This window comes from Alligator mississippiensis, chromosome 2 (genome assembly GCF_030867095.1).
Source record: "Alligator mississippiensis isolate rAllMis1 chromosome 2, rAllMis1, whole genome shotgun sequence".
Taxonomy (NCBI): domain Eukaryota; kingdom Metazoa; phylum Chordata; order Crocodylia; family Alligatoridae; genus Alligator; species Alligator mississippiensis.
Window position 1 is genome coordinate 296,020,422 of NC_081825.1, and position 21,449 is coordinate 296,041,870.

At 44.6% G+C, this 21,449-nt stretch overlaps 1 protein-coding gene across 2 annotated transcripts in view; it reads left to right on the top strand.

Moving 5' to 3' along the window:
* The window catches only part of DAAM1 (dishevelled associated activator of morphogenesis 1), a 173,286-nt gene that overhangs the window by 77,030 nt on the left and 74,807 nt on the right, over nucleotides 1–21,449 (top strand). For both annotated transcript variants that reach the window (XM_019479982.2, XM_014598832.3), the window contains exon 3: nucleotides 15,225–15,314. In XM_019479982.2, the coding sequence (XP_019335527.1) occupies nucleotides 15,225–15,314 (90 nt within the window). The remainder of the gene's footprint in view (nucleotides 1–15,224; nucleotides 15,315–21,449) is intronic.

Sequence of the window (21,449 nt, forward strand, 5' to 3'; positions counted from 1 at the left end):
TCATGTGCAAATTGAGACTAAGGGTGGAACTGCTACTTTTTTTTTTGCATCTGGTCATTGCACCATGGAGACTTATTACATGGGCTTGAGGATCCCTTTGAGTTTAAAGGAGCTCTAAAAGAGCTAATTTGATTCTAAAATGCCTGATATTTTCCCAAAGCAGAACAGGAATGTACTTCTTATGAGTGTGCTTGTGTGGTAAGTTGAGTGTGGAGGCTGTGGACTCTGGCTAGGGACCGATGTTACACAAGGGACAGGCAATTATTTTGGGTGGAGGGCTGCTTACTGAGTTTTGGCAAGCCATTGAGGGCCGTATGACAGGCAGCCCAGGGCAGATAAATATTAATTTTCTAAATTTTTAGGGGCCCCGCGGGCCGGATAGAATGGCTTGGCGGGCTGCATTTTTTCCCACCCCTGTGTTACACACAAACTGGTGTAAGTGACAGGAAGTTGGTTCAAATCTGTAACGCAACAGAAGTGCAGTGCACGTGAACTGCTTTCAAAATGGCTGAAACCAGTTTAAGATCAGCCTGATTGGATGTAGTATCAGACTTAACTGATTTAGATTCAGTCGGTTTGTTGAATTTCTGTCCCATATCCCCTCCAGATTCAAGTTAACTCGCAGTCGGCGAACGTCCCAGGATGCTTTGCACCTCCCCTTCAAATCCTGTCTTGTAGGGTAAGCTGTCTGTTCCAGCCGAGCAGGGAGGCATGCTCTCGCACCCCCCAGCTTCTGCCCCGTATCACTGCAGGCATGTGGCTGCATTTCTGGAATCAAAAGTGAATGTCTGTTCACTTGCTTATCAGTTCAATCTACGCAGCTTAGACTAACCTGAGAAGACTGAATTGATTCAGCCTTGGGCTTCTTGACTGTCTGTACTTAGCCTTTTTTAACCTGACTCCTGTTTGTGGAACAGGCAACCTAGAGGCTAGCCCTGCTGCATCAGTACTAGTGCATATGTGGGCACTTTGTTTGAAAGCACAACTGAAGTCACCAGCAAGCCAACTACTGTTTGCAAAACTAGGGCTGTGACTTTGGTGTCCTGGCAATATTGATCAATGGCAACAAACATAACTTTGAGCAGGAGATTCCTCCCACTTTGATTGTCCCATCCTTTGCTGCAATCTTTATCACATCCTCAAGGTAGAGGAAGGAAAAAAGTAAGATCCATCAGGGTCTTGGTGCATGTCGGGCTGGTGTGTTCCAGGCATGCCAGTGTCTGTAGTCAGTGCTGCACTTGGCAGATGCCTTAGACTCCCCCTCCTGGACCAGGTACCCATTTATAGCTGGGTTAACTGGGAGCGGCCTTTTGGCTTGTTGAATTTGCCAGAAACCTTAACTGCTCTGCCAGTCCATACTTTCTCAAGGGAGAAGGATCAAGACTGTTTTTGTTGAATTATGGGAGTGCCAAAAGTCCCCAGGCATTAGACACAGCACATGCCTATGGTAAGAGATGGGAGCGAGATGAAGTGAATTAACCGAGTGGGCCTTGGCTCGTTACAGCTGGGGCAGATCAGGGCTGAGACCCAGCTAGTGGTGATCAGGCTGTTCTTCAGAGAGAAGCCCTGCCCACACTAGCTATATAAGCTCAGATCAGAGAGCAGAGAGCTGGCTCAGCAACAGGCCTCCTTGCTGTGTCTTGAACCTTCTTGGGACTCCTAAACCTGACTTTGTGCTCTAGACCCCTGGCTTGTGACTCTCCTGCCTGTGTTTGCTTGTTCTTATTCTTGTCTTTGGACCTCCCAGCCTGGATCAACTGCTTGGCCTGACTGGGACCTCACCCTTGACCATGGCCATCAGCTTTCTATCCTGGAGTAGGACTGATATTAGACTTGGCCTTGGATTACACTCTAGTAAACCCCAACCTAGCATAATCCACTCAGATTGACCACTTACAGCCTAGTCAACTCTTCTACCAAGGTCATATAGGAAGTCTGTAGCAGAGGCCAAATTAAACCTGCATCTCCAGAGTCCCATTCCAGCACCTTAGTCACAGGACCATCCTTCCTCTTAAAGGTAAAATTGCTTCTTATGTTGGAGGAAGGAATATTATGGTCTTAAATTGCAGCAAGGGAAGTTAAGATTAGATACTAGAAGAAACGTTACTGCTAGAAGAGAGTAGTAAAGCATTGGAACAAGTTACCCAGAGAAGTGGTGGAAATCCATCCTTGGAGGTTTTTAAGACCAAAGGGGACCAAGCTTTTGCTGGGATGATCTAGTTGGCCTTGCTTTGAGCAGGGGGTTGGACTAGATGACCTCCTGAGGTCCTTCCACCCTTAATTTTTCTATGATTCTATAATTCTGAAGAACGATTTATTAACATGGTGTGTTAGGTTGGCTGTGTGACTCACACAGGTCACTTTAATGCGATTGTCTAATTTCAGCTCATTCAAAGGAGCTAGGTGTCTTGCAGTTGCTCTTTCTAGCCTGCCAAGTCAGCGATAGGTATCCGTGATTACTGCATTTGTTTGTGTTTCAGTCTGTTACTTGTTGCGTGATAACCAATACTTGTTTTCATCACCTTCTGTTTAATGCGACCTCTGATAATCCCTTAAACATATGTTTTGATAGGTAGCTGTCTGATATCAAAGTCACACACCTACTCATCTAGGAAATAAGAATTTTTTGCCCCCACACATTCTGCAGCCTGGAATGAAATAATGCACGGAGGAACAGTATCACAGCAGAATCATTTGGGTAATTGCAATATCTGTTTCTGCTATTAAAACAGCACAACGCATCACGTTGTTGTAATGCTTGCCCAGTTCTAAACTGTAATTTTGTGAAGGATTGCATTATAACATGGTGTGGACCCGAGCTATAGGTACAGGAAAGATGACAAAATCTTCATTTCAGGGGAAAATGCTGCTAAGATGGAAAAATAGCAGAAATGTTCTGCCTTATTATGTGCCTTCCACCCTGAACCTCATAAAAGAAGACGATACATAGGCAAGGGATGTCTGGATAGTCTCTAAATAATGATTCAGACTCCTGAGGGGAGAGTCCAGGCTTAACTTAAATCCTTCTCCAACCACAAGCACTTCTGGTACTGGCCAAGGGTGGAGATAGAATACTGGTCTGGATGTACCATGCGTCACATCTAGCGTGGCTATTCCTGTCCCTAACTTGGTTAGTGTTGCACTAAATTCTTCATGAGCTAGTGTAGGGGGTTCAGGGAAGAACAAGTGAAATTCTGGGGTTTGCTTTGCTCGTAGGAGGAAGTAACTTGAACGAGAAGTAATTTTACTAGATAAATCCCTGTTTAATTTCCTCAAGGCAGCTTGCAGGTTTGCAGGAAATAGCATGAAGGGGGAGGTCTTGATTTTTAACTTTGCCTCCATTACATTCCCTTCAGCTCAGTCTCACTGGACAGTACAGAAAACACTATATAATCTCTGTGTCATGAGAGGGACAGTCTTGTAATACCCTGGACCTTAAGGCTAAGTACAGACAGTCAAAAAGCTCGAGGCTGAATTGATTCAGTCTTTGCAGGTTAGCCCAAGCTGCACAGATGAAATTGAAGCAGAAGTGAATGTACACTTACCTTTGATACAGGAAATGCAGCCACATGTCTGCAGTGGCTCAGGCCAGAAGCCAGGGAGTGCTAGAGCTTGGCTCTCTGACTATGGTTATTTCTTCTTCCTGCTGCCCCCAAGGTCTCTGGGATTTGCAGTCACTATCACAATGGCAGGACTCTGCAGGGTTGCTCATCACTTCCTTTTCCTGCTTCCAGGTGCCTCTGGGATTTGTAGCCCACGTTTTTAGCCAGCAGTAATTTTGAGCAGGGGAAGGGAAGGCAGGGGTTAACCCCCACTCCCTGGCCTCAGACCGCAGCTGGGGTTTACCTTGTGGGGAGCAGATCCCATCCCCAGCTGGCCTTGCCCCCTCTTTCCCCACCCCCTTTGTCAGCCAGCCCTCACTGCTCCAGGTAGGGAGCAGAGGGATGGGGCCAGCCCTCCCCTCTGGAGCAGACAGCCCAGCCTAGCCCAGGGTTGGAAAGCATGCTGGGATGCTGGGGGACTGTGATTTAACCTGAACCGGGAAGGGGCCTGGGACAGAAGTTTCATAAACTGGTTTGACCCAAACCAGTTAAGTCTGATACTACATTCAACCAGGTTTTTAGTAAAACATTTCAAAATGGTTTAAACTTGTTTATGTGCACAGGGCTTCCGTTCTGTTACAGGTTTAAGACAGTTTCTGATCACTTAAACTGGTTTATATGCAACTTCTCTCCCTAGTCTAAGAGAGCCTTGGTCAATGCCTGCCTTCAGCTCAGGAGGGCTGAAGCATAGAGATCTTAATTTTCCTTTCTTAATAGTACTCGGCACTGAACAGTAGCAGCAGTGAAATGGCAGTGTTCCGTTTCGACCAGTGTTTTGGCATTTTGACGGAATAGTGTTTTGTTTTGAATTTTGTTTCAATTCAGAACAGCTGTTCCGTTCTGTTCCGTCAAAACGGCAAAACTGTTTCAACGTTTCGCCCATGGGCTATAATGGGAAAGGACAAAACAGCCTATAACCTTGTCGTTTCTGGCTTGATTTTGGATGAAACTTGCAAGGATGGTAGCCCCTTCTAAGGGCATAAAGCCTGTCACGTTTCAAGGAGATGGGTGCAGGGGATTCGGGGAAACCGCACCCCAAATTCTTGAAAACAAAATTCATGTCATGTGTATATGTTAAGCCACAGTGGGGTCAAAACTGCAGGCCTGCTAGCCCCTGGTGAGGCTACAAAGCCTGCCAGCTGTCAAGGAGATAGGAGATATGTTCAGGGGCTTCTGGGTTCTGGGGCCCTGCACCTCTAGCTGCTGACAGGCAAAACTCGTGACATGGGTGCTTGTGCTAGCTAGCTACTATGTTACACAATCTATCATGATTCATTCAGGGACCAGCTCAATACACAGTAGCAAGCTAGGGTAATGAGTTAATGAGCAAGGATTAACACCTACAAAACCACAGACTAAGGAGAGGAAAGAATCAATACAGAGCCAGGAACTGCTTCTGGCCCACGACAGAGGCAGTCAGTTGCACAAGCACCCATGTCATGAGTTTTGTCTGTGAGCAGCTAGGGGCACAGGGCCCCAGAACCCTGCTTCACCTATCTCCTTAACAGCTGGCAGGTTTTGTGGCCGCATGCAGCCAGGCATGCAGTTTTCCTGAACCCCATGCACCTATCTCCTTGAACCATGGCAGGCTTCATGCCCTTAGAAGTGGCTACCACTTCTGCAAGTTTCATTCAAATCAGGCCAGAAATGACAATGTTATAGGCTGTTTTGTCCTTCCCCATTATAGCCTATGGGCGAAACATCGAAACAGCATCTAAACAGTGAAACATTTTGACTTGCCTTGTTTTGTTTCAAGGCTGTTTTGACTATATCTGTTCCGTTTCGATTTTGCTGTTTCAATCTCGAAACGGGTCGAAACAAAACTGGTGGCGAAATTTCGCACAGCGCTACCGAACAACCAAACTCTTATCAGCAATCTCTGGGAGTGCCACGAAAAGCAAATTTTAGCCCAAGAAAAATAAGTAGATCATTTCCAGTATTAAGTGGCACATGAGCACAGCATAAAAAGCAAATCCAGGTCAAGCTGAAGCTTTGCTTCAAAAAGTATTGGTTAGGGGAGAGGGAAAAGGCTACATTTAACAGTGCCGGCTGCTGCCAGCTTGCGCTGAATGTCTCACTGGGAGCAGTGTTTCAAGATTGAGAAGCTCCATTTTCCTGACAGGCCTCTTTACTTTGTACAGTTGTATTAAAACGACGCTCCGCTTCCAAAGTAGGAGTATAAAAACCAGTCAGAGCCAGAAAGGGGTGTTTTTAGAGTGGAAATAACTCTGACAGAGTGGAAGTTTTGGAGCTTCAGGGCTAAAATAGTCTGACTTTCTGCTTCTCCTCAAATGTCATCTCTGCATCCAAGGAGACTAGTTTTATATTGATTCACTCATTCAGGACCAACGTGAAGCATCCCCCCAACGGAGACACAAAGTAGCGCTGTCCTTTCCAGTCCTGCAAACATGGTTGTTAATCTCACTTTGTTGCTCAGGTTTAGCAGTTGGGTTTTGTTTCCAGTTCTACCAGTGAGCGCATCTCTGGGTCAATCCTTTCGAGCACCCTGCCATAAAACAGCTGTGGCATGTTAGCTATAAGTGAAAGACCTCTCAAATACAGGTGTCTGTCGTGGGGCACATCATAGTTATACACCTAATAAACTGGGCTGATTCTTCTATTTTTGTTTTTATTATTCTTTATTTTTAAGGAGCCAAGTTCTTTCAGCTTCTTCTGTTGCAGTGGGGGGGAATCTCAGCACCACTTAATGTGGACACTTGTTTAATACATAGAAATGGCCTCACTTTTTAAGGCTGACTCTTTGCTTACTACCATAGGTAAAACCAGGATTTATTGACGTGGGTGTCCTTGACCATGGCAGGGATGAAACCCCTGGGTCAGTGGGGGACACTGCAGACCTGGGCAGGGAGCAGAAGCACAAAGGTGACCTGGTGTTGTCCTGGAGGTGCGGAGCAGACAGAGCTGCTCCTGCCCTGCTGCAGCCGGGGGCTGTGGGGAGGTGGGCTCAGCCAGGGACAGCAGTGATGGTACGCACATTCCTTCTTCCAGCCCAGGCTTCATTTTTAATCCATTTGGTTGATCACAGTAATAAAGGATCAGTACACCAGGAAATCCTATTTATCTGGTTTACAAAGTTTGCTTATCTCAGTAAAAGAAGAGGGAAGTTGAGTGTGTGCGCTATCTTGTAAATCATCTGTAGTCTGGCTAAGGTCGGAGGATGTACTTTAAACATGAAACAACTCAAATCAGCAGTCCTGTTTTCAGCTCAGTTCACCTAGGAATCCAGGCTCTCTGGGTAGTGTGTGATCAATTAAAGAGAAAGAAAGGTCCCTTTGCCATCAGTAAAGAGACCACAAGATGGTAGGGTAGATTAAAATAAATGACTTTTTGGAAAGCAAAGCCACAAGAAAGGATTTCTTTTTTCCTTTAAATAACTTTTTTTTTTAAATGTAATGTGAAATTATGACCACCTCTGTTATTGGCTTAAACTTACTATAGCCAGTTCAATTGTAGGAAATCTAGCAGCTGCCAACATTTTAAACTGGTTGAAGTACCAAACACCCAGAACCAGTGTTTGAGCCTGAAACCAGCTTTTGACAGCTGTGGCCCTGTCTGCAGCTGGGGAGAGAATGCTTTCCTCGTTTCAGCTAATTGAATGAACTAGTCCATAATTGAGAAATGGATGTGGAAATGAAAATCAGGAGAGATGTTCTTTTCCTTTTAATAAAATCTATGAATAAAAATGAGATGTGAGGATGAAATCTAAGGTTGCTTGCAGACAGAAAAAAACGACCCCAAACAAGCTGTGCTTTACTTTATGCTCAGCACAGTCCTGCGCCAAGCCCAGCGCATGCCCAAAAGAGGCAGCACATTAGTTCGACCTGGCTCTGCAGCATCAATATAGATTGGACACTTTAGTGGGGCTTTTCTGGCGCTTTTATCTAATAGTTGGTTGAATTGACTTTGGAAAAAAGTGCCAAAAAGCCCCACTGAAGCACCCAATCTATACAGAGCTGGATTGAGCTAACGCGCTATTTCTGGTAAAGTGCGAGGTTATTTTTGTTTGTTTTTTCATGTCCACAAGCATCCAAAATGCTCGAAAAACTAAAGAGCTGGTGTCCAGATAGTTATTTCAGTTACAGGTGATGCTTCCTTTTTTCAATAAATGAGTTAATTTCAAATAAATCTCATTTATGCAGCACATTTAAAGCCACCACATTTGACTAATCAAGCTATTTAAAACTACTTTTGTGCATTAATTGAATTCTAATTTCCTTCCAAAAGTAGCTTGATGCATGTAAAAAGTATATTTAAAAAACTCCAGCGAAGTATTTTGATTTGTGGATGAAAATGCTAAATAAAAATGGGTATTTTTTTTTCTTATGAGGAGGAAACAAGAAAATGTATCGTTTAGCAGTCTATCCCAATTTTTACACACAATTGTTTAATCTGTTTAAGTGAGCTTTAACTTCCTAATTGAAATATGTATAGATATAATGTTTCCTGGTAGTTAGCAATAAGTAAGTACTGGGCTTAATTTACAGCCTGGATTTAGTTGCATGTAAACATGCTTTAATGATTACCAATCTATGGAAATCCATCTTTTGTTAGGAAAATAATTAAACAGTGTAAATGAAAATCAAGATTATAAACTAGATGATTTAAATGACATCTTGCTTGCAGATTGGTATCATAATTAAAATTGGTGCTGTAAGTTGCTCCGATTGGGGGTGGAAAAAGGCATCTTACATTCAGCAGCATTAAAGAAGACAGATAAGGCACGGAGGAAATCGTGCTGATTGCAACTTCCCTTGCCGCTATGGCGTTCTTGGATAAATCGCATGGGTGAATGGTAGGAAGAATGTCTGGAAAGGGACCAAAACATTGCTACAAACATTGAGAAAGGAAGTTGATGCCGACTTCTATAGGAGGCTTTTTAATGTCTGCTTTGTGCCATGTATGTCCAAATGTTGCCCTTGGCATGAATTTGTCAGCTCTGCAACCCTGTCCTAAAGTGTGCGTATAGCAGTGCAGGGCGCTGCACCGGGCACCTGCTCTTCATCAAGTTGCTCGTTCATTAATGCAGCGGTTCCATCTTATGGCGAGATGCAGAGGAAAGGATGCAAAATGAGCACTTTATTTTAATGTGGGTTTTAAAGCAGAATAGCGGAGCCCTCTTACATTTGGCATAAATTCAGTCTCTTGCCCCCTTCTTGTATCACGCTGTTCTCAGTAGGCGCCATTTCAAATTCCACGGTTACCTAAGTATCTGCCTAGGAGAGCCGACTCGACTAGCATATGACAAAGTGCAGCGTACCCAGCGTCTCGGGCTGCGGTTTTTCCTTATCTTGCCAGTTAATGGGGCTTTGTTCTCCCCTAGTCTCCTGAGGATAAAAAAGCATTTGATGTCCATTTCTAAGTGTTTGCCCAGCAGTACAAAGAAAGTGGTGCCGTTGCTTGCACTTCAAAATGATGATGGGCAGCTGCCCATCCGGTCTTAAGTCTTAGCCAGACAAAGGACCTTGATTAGCAGCAGGGACTCGCTAATCGTTTAATGAGTCGGCTGTTGTTTCCATCTTGAGAAAGATGTTCTGTAATGTAAATAGGCCTCTTGTACCCCTTGAAGTCTGAAGCCCTGACTGGCAGCTTCGGTGTTTGCTTGTATTTGAAGATACGGGTGTTAGCCCTAGCAAAGGATGAGGACCCAGTTGTGCTAGGCAACGTGCAAAAGGAAAACTGGACAGTGGTGTTTTCCAGGGGATTCATATAAAAATATATTGATCGATTTTTACTTTTATTTTTTTTTTTGTAATGGAAAATATATTGTTGGATTTTATTTAGTTTTGATTTGTTCCAGGTAAACTGTACTTGAGGTTTTCAAGACAGTACTGGGATAGTTTGGGATCAGGCCTTTCCCCTTATGAATGCCTTGTTGTCTTTCATGATTTCAACCATCCATTAAAGCCCCCATTTTGTAGCAGGGGTCTGACGCTGAGCAAAGGGACCGTGCCTGCGGACCCATGGCAGCAATCGAAGATAATTGTCGCCGAATGGCTCTCCCCTAGTTGAATGGCAGGATTGCCATTGGGTGCGATTTTATAAAATTTTAATAGCTGAGGTGGGACCGAAATGGGTGCGGGAGCCTGGGAAATCTCCTCCAGAAGCAAAGGAGCATGAAAGGTGATCAATTATTTAGAGATGAAGCTTTGTTTTAAAACAACGGCAATACTACCTTCCAGGTGACATCTGTTACTGAGGTTGTTCAGCTGAGATGATGCCCCAGGCCATCATCAGGAAACCTGGGTGGGTGGGCTCTGTGCAGACAGACCTGTGGGGTAGAAGGTTTTTCCAGCACGCCCAGGTGCTTTCTTCTGCGTCTCATCTCCTTCTTCCTGGAATATAACATAGTTTTAATATATAACAAAAATAGTAGAAAGAATATGTTCTACATGCTTTGGCCATTTTGGCTCCTATTTCAGCTCAAATCTCTGCCACGTCTTCCACCTCCTGTTCCTCATCCCCACCAGATTTCATGATCGTCATCATTCGCTATTTCTCATATCATGTCTCCTTCTTTCTCGTCCCCCCTCCACTGCCTTATATTCCCGTCAAGATGCAAATGCAGCTTGCTGGTCTCTGTTCGAAAGCTTCACCCAACCCTACCCTTGAATAGGTCTTGCTCTTTCCAGCTTCAGTTTTCCTTCTTTCTTCCAGGTTTCTCTCAATGGAGTTTTGTTCTCTTGCTTGTGAACTCCGGATCTTGTGCCTGTTTCAAGGTCCTCGCTTATGGGAACAGGCTGTCACACATCATTTTTTGGCCAGCGGCCTTCAGAAAAACGTCCGAGTAACCACCTGTTCTGCGAAACGTTCCAGCTCAAACTTTTGCACTTGTGTGGGGTATTTTTTGGTTGGTTTGTTGTTTTTAACTCTAAGGCAGGGACTTTATTTTCTGACATCATTTTCCCAACAAATATTATTTCTAGCCCTCGTTGCTTTCTCACCGTGCTTCTGTACCCCTCCATGCTATTACTCCATCCATCATTAGCCTGAAATTTTTCTTAAAGTTTGCTCTTTCTTGGGATGGCAGAACTCATGATATTGCTTCTTTGCTTATCCCTACACAGTTTGCCAATTTAATTTTATGAAATAAACCACATGCTTTAAAAAATAATTTTGAAAGAAATGTTTATAATCATATTCTTAATGGGCCTCTGTCTGTCATCCCTAAGTGTAAGGAGCCTTTAGAGCAGTCACAGGTTTTGGGGTTTTATTTTTAAGTGGGAATGTGCTGAGCCGGGAGCAAAGCAAATCCTGTCGCTATGTTGTACCAGCCTGAAATCCCGTATCAAGCTTTTGGAATTAAATCTGCAATGTGAGCGTTTAAAGCATATATCCAAATCGAGGTGCATGTGGAAATGTTTCCTCATCTGAAAGGTTAATAGTTTAACTCTATGGGATAAATATTTAAAAGAAGCGTGTCTAATTCCAGTAAAAACACTCTTGGTAGAGACTTCCTTTTAGTAGCAGAATCGTCTGTTATTTCATGTGCCTTTGACCTAATTCAAATGAAATTCTTGAAATGGCAACGCTGGCAATATTTTCTGTGGGAGCTGGCTAGAAGGGCAAGATTCAAGGGCAATGAATGCAGGGGCCGGGGGACTGCAGAGATGTTAGACTGCAGCCTGCACTCAGGCCTTCACTTATATGGCACCAAATTCAGCCAATTTAAGGATGTTAGCACAGCATGCAAATGGGTGATAAAGTTGATAAATTGGCCAAATCTTCCAGTTCATTACTAACGTTTGGAAAGGAGCAAGGTATGGTTGTATGCGCCTGCCCCGCAGCGTGCTACATACTACAGCAACATCCCTGGTGAATGTGAGACCCTTCATTATGTGCTGTTGTCTCCAAAAACTGGGAAAAGAGGAAGAGCACACAGCAACTGCAGAAACTTCCTTAGCCTGACGAAGGGTTTTTGAACCTGAAAGCTTGCTTAATAATTGTTTTCCAAATATTTTAAGTGGGTCTAATAAAAGATATCAGATTCACCCAAAGAACCTTGTCTGCCTATGTCCTTAAGCCAACATGGCTACAGTTTACACCCCTGTCTTCCCAGATAGCATTCAAAAGAGATCGTGGGTCTGAAGGGTAATCCATGGCAGAATAACTGAGGCTGCCAGGTCCTTTTCCAGGGACCGTTATAGTCTTCCTAGACTTATAAAGTCTGGAAGTGCTCCTGCTGTATGAATCGGAGCATAATATCTTCCAAGCACCCAAACTACTGTTAAGGATCAAGCCTTTGCTCTTGAGTTGCTGATTTTCCTGATAACATTCATTAGTCACTGCCTTGATTATAGGGTGTTTCATATTCATTGGCTGCCACCTGTTATTTACTCAAGCATGCCCCCTTCTTGAATCCTGTGAGATCATTTTGTAGGTGCTTCTGAGTAATACCGTGCTGTGTTCTCTGATGACTGAACCTGTTAGAAATTGGACAGAGGGAAATTTTATTTGACTGCATTAGGTTGAGAGAGAGATTCAGTCTCTGAATCCCAAACGGGCAGAACGCTCCCTGCATAGTGTAATGGGTAGCAGTTGGGCTTGGTCCTCGCTCCTGTGAGTCTTCACCATTGAGCTTTGTTTCCTTGCACGTCCATACATTTTGATAACTTTATTTATTTGTATTTTTTTAGGAGAGTTATTTTTCCCAATTCAGTAAATATTAGTTGGTAAGAGTCCAGCTTTAAATATACATGAAATATTAAGCAGTGGCAATTGCAGAAGATAATCCATGGGAACCAAGTGAAAACTCCCTCCCATTTTGAGTTCTCCCTTGCAGTTATACAGACCTATTGATTAGTGAGGCTTAATTAACCTTATTAATAAATGTTTGCTATGGCCAACACGCATGCATGCATATGTACACACGGTGGAAGTATTTGCATTTAACAGATGGGAGCAGGAGAGAGGAAGACATGAAGTGACTTGTCCTAGATCATAAGGGACAGACCCGGATGTAGACCCTAAGGCAGTGCCGGATTTAGGCTTAAGCTACAGTTTAGGGCCTCACAGTATGAGGGGCCAATAAATAAGAGAAAAAAAAAAACCTGGACATTTTCATTCTAATATGACAAAAATATACATATATATGGCTCCACAGTTGTTATTCATATTGAGTTAATAAATGTTTGCAGAAATCACAATAATTCATCTTAAAATTTCATGAAAACCCATTTTTGTGGATTATTTTTATTGTATGGGGCCTTTTAAGCTGGACATAGTTTAGGGCCTCAGCATGTCATAACTCAGCACTACCCTAGGGGTATTGAACCCAGGTCCCCCAAATGCCAGCCCGATGCTTTGATCAAGATAGCTTTGATTCTGGTGAACATTTGATCAGACCCTAGAACAGTTGTATGACCCAGGCTGAATAATGATGGGAGTTTTGACTGCTTGACTGAGCTCGAATACTTGTATTCCTTTCTCATGCAAGGGAACATCAACTGCTGTGACACAGACCGTTCTTTACTGAAATAATTGTTGTAGAAATCCAGGGGCTTACTGTAAATTTTCTTTCGCACACTGGAAGACCGTCTGCACATTTGATTTGAGCAAATGATCAATACACTAAGAAATAAAGCTTAGCAGTGCACATGTAATTGAAAAGGGCCCATAGGGTCTTCCCTGTGCTTGAGTTGTTTCCTTGGGAAATTCAATCAATACGTGCAATAGGTTTTAAATGAACTTGTAAGCAGCACACTTCTGACTTGATTTTTCCCCTTCCATCTGCCGGAGCTCTGCTTTAAGCAAACAGATTTGCGACGCCCAAATCTGAAGACTGGCAGCAGCAGCAGCAGAAACCCACCATAGTTTTAAATCCTTTTCACTTCTCTTCTAAGCCTGGAGAGTTTGCTGTACCAGGCTTCCTGCAATATCAGCTGCTGCTCTAGACGGCCAATTTTATTTTTTTTTAAGAAGTAGAGACTCATTTTTTTTTTTTTCTTCTCCCCTAGCCTGTACCAAAGGGAACATGCTCCTGCATTTATACCAGCTGTTCTTATACCGGCTCTTTGAACAAGCAGACCATTTTGCTTTTTATACATTTATCTAGCATTCAGCTCAGTGGGACCCTGATGGAAGCCTTTAAAGACTGCTACAAAATCAAATAAAAACTTTGCTAATAAGTGTTTAAATCCAACCAGCCAGCCTCTCTCTGCCTCTCACTCTCTCTCCTTTCTTTTAAAAAGTCACTTAATTATTCCAGATACAGCAGCCTCTGGCCAGCCTCCACGCAAGCCGGTTCTTGAGGTGATTTGGGCTGTAGATGGTTAATAATGGTGCACTCGCTCCTGCAGCACTGGCTGCTCCTGCAGCACAGCACGCAGATTAAAAGACTTTAACCAGCATCAGCTATTTTAGTGGAAATCCATGTCTATTGGATCAGTGTCTGTTTTGGAAACACACATCTTGACTCTGCCTGGATCTTAATGTATTTAATTTCCTAATAAAAGCCTTGACCTGTATCTAGGAGATTGCAATATGGGTCTCATCTTGGGTTGGCTTGCACGTTTCTTAATGAGATTTGGAAGTTGAGAATAGATGGGATTTGCCTATAATTGCAAAAGGTGACAGTACAAATGACTGCCTTTTCAAAACAATGCAGCACAACCAGGACCTTAGCGTGGTGGAGTCTCTCTGAACCTGTATGAAAAGCACAGCTTATATTTTTCACTCTTTCCATGTAGACACTGTAGAGGTAGACTAGATGAGTTTAAAAAAACCCCCATCCTTTTGCAAAGCAAAGTTAGCAATGTGGGGAGATAGATTGAGGGGACATTACTTCTAGTTTGCAGTGAATCTACCAGACTACTGAGGTGGGTTCTCAAATGCTTCGTTTAGCACTGGGTTAAAACTCAGGAGATTTGGGTTCATGCCTTGGACATCCTGCGTGACAGTGAGCCAGTTGCTTCATTTCTCTGTTCCTCCAGCCTCTTTGTAAAACAAGGATAACGGTACATCCTTAGTGCCACTGTTTTGTCCTCATCATCTCTTTGCCTCTGTGAGATTGACTTTCTCTTACTGTGTCTGCTACAGTGCCCACAACGGCGAGCCACATTCTTGCCTTTAAGGCCAAATTTAAATATAATTAAAATATTAAGAATTATAGATGAGTGGTGGGGTTCGGTGAGGATCTATTCAAAACGTCAGTATGAGTTGTGGTTGGTCAAGAATGTCCTAGCGAGCTGTTCTTCATTTACACGCACCTTAGATGCATTACTTCATATGGAGCCATAACTCTGTACTCCATACAGTTATTTTTGGCCAGATGTGCTATAGCGGAAATTTCCCTGCACCTCTTGGTTAGGTGGGTTTTTGTGGTAAAAAGCATGCTTTGCTGAATGTAATAAAGCTGCTCTATGAAAGTAACTGCAAAAAAACCCAACAATTATGGTCCCATCGACTGGTTTTAGAGCTGGTTTCCAAAAGCAGAGAGAGGTCATGGATAATTGTCATTATTGACCTGGACAAATTTAATGACTTTGGGGCAGTGGTGGTGTTCGGCAGTGGTTGTTATGCTGGGCTTTAGTTCTGCACAAATTTGCCTCCTTTTATCTGTGTTTTTTGGAGACTAAAATTGTGTGTTTCTGTTTTTCCCCACAGGATGAACTTGACCTCACAGACAAACACCGAGAAGCCATGTTTGCACTTCCGGCAGAAAAGAAATGGCAGATCTACTGCAGTAAGAAAAAAGTAAGAAACTCCCCTCTATATATGCAATGGATGCATCTGTCTGTGTGCAGGGATTGGTTCTTGTGCCACATTCCTTACTTTCTGTTTTAAAAAAAGACTTTTTTCTGAAGGGTTTGTTGAACTGTCCTGGAGACTTCAAGAGAAATGTTTTGTTACTGTGAATCGCTACAGCATGTTTAAGGGAAAACAGGTTAAACAGATCCCCCTTGTCTAAAACTGAGGCGATAAGGACACTGCAGGGGCTCTGGCACTCTCCATGTTGAGATGTCAGGATGGTAGGGGTGGGCGCTCCCAAAAGTCCTTGCTTCCATAATTCCAGGTTTGAACTATGCACAGCAAGAGTAAATGGGGAGATTTTAATTTTTGTCAGCTCTATCAAGAGCAGTGTGGAGCCAGTATAGACACAACCTGAAGGGTGTAAAGGCTGAGGTTGTACAGCCTAGAGCAGTGGAAGCCAACTTTTTGGTAGGCATGCCACAAACTGGCCCCATACCCTCCTGAACGCCACTCTGATCTCCTTCCCCTGCCTGGTCTCCTGCTCTGCTTTCTGCCCTATCTACCACTGGGCTGCTTGACCCTCCCCAGTCTGTTTAGAGGCTTGTGTGTGCCGTAGGATGGCCCCCATTTGACCTAGACTGTGAAGACTAAGGAAGACTGAAGTTTGCACCATCTTAAGGATGACAGATGGCACCTAAGCTTGGACGCTCTGCATAATTAAAATGCAGCAACACTGATAAAAGACCAAGACTGCTTTAAGTCACCAGTTCATTAATAAAGCAATTAGCTTTAAACAGTGTTATTTGAAATCTATGCACCATAAAACCACATGTGATAATGAAAGCACTGGCTGCATTTCTTTGCCTGTTAAACTAACATGCATAATGCCAGTAACCCACAATACGTGTGTGTATGCAAAGCCCTAGTGAACATGCAAGTAGCATGCCTCACACCTGTGAGAGGACTGCCCTGTTTCCTTTTGGAAAATGGAATGGAACCAAGATGCATTTAATGGCAAATAGTCCAGGTAATTAGCATTTCCTATAAGTGCTGCTCTCTCGGGATGTTTTTTCTTCAGTGATGCTCTTGTGTCTGAGATAATTGAATAGCTTGTCAAACTGAGGGGAGAGAGGCTGGCTTTAAGGCTAAGCACAGACAGTCAAAATGCCCAAGGCTGAATTGATTCAGTCTTTGCAGGTTAGCGTAAACTGCAGAGATTAAACAACGGGACACGTGTTCACTTTTGGTTCAGGAACTGCAGCCACACGCCTGCAGTGGCTCAGATCAGAAGCTGGGGGGCGCTAGAGCATGGCTCACTGGCACTAACCAGCATGGGCTGTGTATTCTGTTTTTCCTGCTGCAACCGAGGTCTCTGGGATTTGCAGTCCAGAATTACAGCAGCAGGACTCTGCAGGGTGGCTCATCACTTCCTCTTCCTGCTTCCAGGTGCCTCTGGGATTTGTAGTCCACAGTTGCAGCCAGCAGTAACTTTCAGTAAGTTTGGCAGGGCAGCTCTGTACTTGAGGGGAAGGGGGAGATTAGCCAGGGGAAGGGGGGTTTAGCCCCCCACCCTAGATCCAGACCCCAGCCGGGGTTTGCCTGGGGGTGGGGGCAGTTCCTGCTTCTCTTCTCCTGCCTCCAACCCTTCTCTGCTGGAGCAGACAGACCAGCCCAGCCCAGAGCTGGAAAACATGCTGGGATACTGGGGGACTCTGATATGACTTAAACCAGGAAGAGGTCTGGGACGAAAGTGTCATAAACTGGTTTGACCCAAATCAGTTAAGTCTGATGCTACATTCAAACTGGTTTATCTTAAACCAGTTTCCGCCATTTTGAAACTGGTTTATGTGCACTGAACTTCTTCTGTTACAGGTTTAGACCAGTTTCTGATTACTTAACACAGTTTATGTCCAACTTCTGTCCCTAGCCTAAGTGATGTTGATGTAAGAGGCAATACAGTGCTGAAGGCAGGGGCTGGAGCAGTTTTTTTATGGAGCAGATGCAGTCAGCTGGCATTAAGGGCTCTGTGTATTGAGAGCTTCACTGGTGCTGATGAACCCATTGCACTGAGCCCCTTGTCACACGGTCTCATGGGGTGGGTGGACCTACTCAGCTTCTGCCTTGGTGGTGCGTTATCACAGCTGCAAAACTGTGCCATCATTGGCACAGTCTTTCTGTTGAACAGATCATAGCTGCCATCAAACCTAACTCAGGGAGGGAAAAGACACCTTTATGTGGTTATTGAAATGATGCCACTAAAACAATTATCAGTGTCAACTACGAACATTTTAAAAGCCAGTACTCTTGTTCCCAGCACTCCTTCTCTTACTCATTTAGCCCTGTTGGCTTGTTCTAGCGGTATGTGATTTATGAACGCAGGCTGAATGCTGACCTAATAGTTGGCCTGATAGGCGATTTATTCCCCAGCCATCTTCTTGCTCTTAGTTTGAAGTGCCAATACAGTAATGTGCAGGGGAGGTCAAATCTCAGCCCTTGGAGCTTTGGATTCAGCGTAGAGGTCACAAACCTGCAGTTTAAACAGGTGAGAGCTGCCAAGGTTCAGACATACTGCCAGAGTGACAAGCAGAAATCTGATAAGAGCATCCTCTTACTACATCTATACGTGTAGCTGCTGTGGGGTGTGCGTTTCTGAGCTGTCTGAGAGGAGCTCTGCTACACTCCTGTAAGCTGAGGGCAAACTTCCTGATACAGAAATCCAAGTTTTGAGCCCTAGATGTTAGTGGGTTCAAAGTATAATCCTTGTGCAAACTTGGTTGCTTTTTTTCTTTTTAAATTGAAGTGAAAACTTTTAACCTCTTTGTTCCAGTGGTGGTTTGTAGAACCCTAATCCACTCCTGACTGCATTGTTGTCCCCGGAGAGGGCTGTATCGTCTGGGTGGGGAGCGAGTGCAAGGAATTGTGCAATTCCAGGACTCTGGTGGCAGCAGAAATATTAACAGTCCCATCACTTCACTCCCTTGTGCCCATTACTTCTCTTAGCCAACTGAAGCAGCAAGGTTATGAAATGCCAGACTGCTGGGGTCATAAACTGCATGCATTTAATGCCACAGCATATGCACTGTTCCTGCACATCTCAACGGCATCAACGCGTCCCTCCATTTCAGGCCAACATCAGGCTTAGTTTTTCTTGTAGGAATACATTGTATTGCTGCTAGTAAATAGCACTGAAATATGTATATGTATTGTCACAGAATAATCCCAGGCTGCCACAGACTTAAATCTGAGGGGAGAAAAGATGCGAGCAAATTGCAGGCGTAGTTCTTAATCAACAAGACAATAAGCAGCAAATGCTTCATCACTGCTTCCAGGTTCAGTGCTGTCGTATACTAGTGGGCCTGGATAAGCACAGAGATGACAGAGCTTTAAATCAAGCTCAGCCCTATAATTATGTGGTGTGTGGAGCCCACACGTTATCTAATCTGTTGGGATATGACTTTGTTGGCTCAAGCATCTCTTCTCTCCTTGTTCTGCCACACAGGCGCACACGCCCCATCAACTTGTTGGAAACCTGCACTCCACTTCCTGCTTTACCAGGACTTTTAAAGTAGCTGATTACAAAATTTTAGAAGTCTACTTTTTTTTTTTTTCTTACAAAGAACTACAAAAACCTGTTAGCAGTCAACCACCGACTGAGAGACTGGGAGGAGACAGAGAGACTCAAATCAGCCTTTGCAAAAAGACCAGGGCATCAATAACTCCTCCTCTCTTCAGGGTTATAGAGGAGTTTATGGGACCTTCCAGGGCACTAAATCCAGTCTCCTGCATTCACAGGCAACCAGTCATCCACAACGGTCCCTAAGAGCATCTGCTCCAGGCAGGCTGTTGGCAGCCATCCTGTCTCCTCTGCTCTTTTGAATGCCTACACTGAACCACACGTGCCACCCCTGTGTAGGATACCCTCCAGAAAGGGGTCCAAGTGAACTATCTGGTGAATCATTTGGATAAATGACTGCCTGGGAAAGCATGGGACTGTTAATCCCATGGCCTAGGAGGCCCCTTTTAGCCCTGAACACTTTTTCTCTTGTAACACAGTCCCTGCCTACCTACTTTTTACAAAAAAAGCAAAAATCCCCAAACCACAAAAACCCCATTGTGTGCCACAAGAAGGGGCAGGAAAGATGAAGTCACCACCAATGACTAGGGCATTGCTATGGCAAGGACCTTCTTCTTTTGGACATGCTGAGACAATCCTAGAAAAAAGGATCACATCCACATCATGCAGGAGGGCAGCAAATCTCCGCTGGGCCTTGGCCGTCTGCCCTCAAGGAAAATCCCTTCCTGACCTCACAGATCATTATGAATCTGCTTTTTCAGGATCCAAAGCAATTGCACTGGTGCCATAGCACAGGCAGCTTATGGTCATGTACCTGAAGGAGCGGTTTTGTCACCATTTTGAGTGAGCTGTTCTCATGAGTTTATGCTCAGTGTGTGTGTGTGATATATGTGTATGTGGGTGTACACTGAGCATAATATATATAACCCTGTTGTCTTAGCCATAAAGACTTTGCCAGTTATCATCCCCAAGTAACTGGGCTGCTGCTTTACTCCATAGCCCTGTTTCACCCTCCTTCTTGCTTCTAAGCCAGAGGTTGACAACATCTGGCCTGCGAGGCTTCAGCGACAGGAGCCTCCAGCACCAGTTGCTCCCCCACAAGGCTGCCACGGGGAGATGTGGTGACGGCGACTGTGTCCTAGCATCCACCTACCCACCCGCCTCTGACCCAAGCCAGCAGCCTAAAAAGGTTGCCGACATCTTTTCTAAGTTTTAGCGGTCATCTGTTTCCTGCTGACCCCCAGGGACTAGCGAGGGGCCCCTAAGGGCCCTTTATACTGCCTTGGGCAGCTTCTGCGGAGGATTCAAGGTCGCACCCATGTCTCATGGACACCCCATTCTTCCTTCAAAGTTACGTGCTTTTATAACAATGAAGCACTAATAAATATAGCAATTACTTTGCAAAAGATGCTATGATAGCTAACTAAAGAAACTGGAGTATTTTGGAGCCCTGAGAGCAGGTTTCAATGGCAGGATGGGAAATAGGCTTCAGAGGTGTATGCCTGATACAGCCACACAACGCCTGGGGCAGCACCAGTTGCTGTGGTGCCAGTTGTTCGTGGCTATTTTTACATCCCCGTGGGCCCTCCCCCAAGGGGAAAAGAAGCTAACTGCTTTCAAAGTGGAGCTTGATCAGTTTATGAAAAAGATGATTTGCCATGATTTCCTGCAGGAGCAGAGGGTTGGGTGCGATGACCCAGGCAGGCCCTTCCTACCCTGTGTTTGCAGGAGGTGTAGACCGGGGTTGGCAGCCTTATTTTGGGAGGGACTCTCACCCACCCTGCAGATTTCCACCTTCAGGTGTCACGGACCGTTGCTTGTGACCTGCTCATCTGAACGTTGCCAGACAGGGCTGCGCAGTGCCCTCACTTGAAAATTGAAGTACGACACTTGGAGGTGGGAGCCAAGCTTTGCCGGGTCCTGTGAAGACCCTCCGAGCCTTGCTGCCTGACCAACTCATGGCGGCTGTTGGTCTGGCCCCATAGAGCGAAAGCTGCCGTCCTAGATTAGCAGGGCTTTCTACCTACTTTGCAGCGCGCCAGTCTGCCAGATCTTTATACTGATTGCAGGAAGGCAAGTGATGAGAAACAAAGCACCTTGCCTTAGGAGTGGGGGGTGGGGTTCAGATTTATTACAGCATGGGGAGCTGCGTGGATCAATTAAAAAGAAAATGCCCTGTAATGGAGAATTGTAAGTCTGTGGGCAGTGACCCAAGCAGGGAGTACAGGAGGCATTACATAGAGCAGTCTTGCAGCACTCCATCAGGAAAGGGGTTGAAGGATTATTGTTGAAAGGTCCTTTCTGAAGTGGTCAGGCCAGTGCACGGCTGTAATAAAATAGGGAAACAAGGACATGGAGGTGCATAGACAGAGGGATCAAATAACATTTGAAAAGTAACTATAATTGTATGATGACCTGTTTTTATAGCTCTTCTAAAACACTTTCTCACCACTGGCCCTATTCTGCTAGGGAGGATGTTGTTAGAAAGTATGGAGAGGAAGGACGGGGGTCCCAGGTTTTAGGTGGTGGTTAGGGTAGAGGGAACGAGCTTCCTCCAGAGGAAA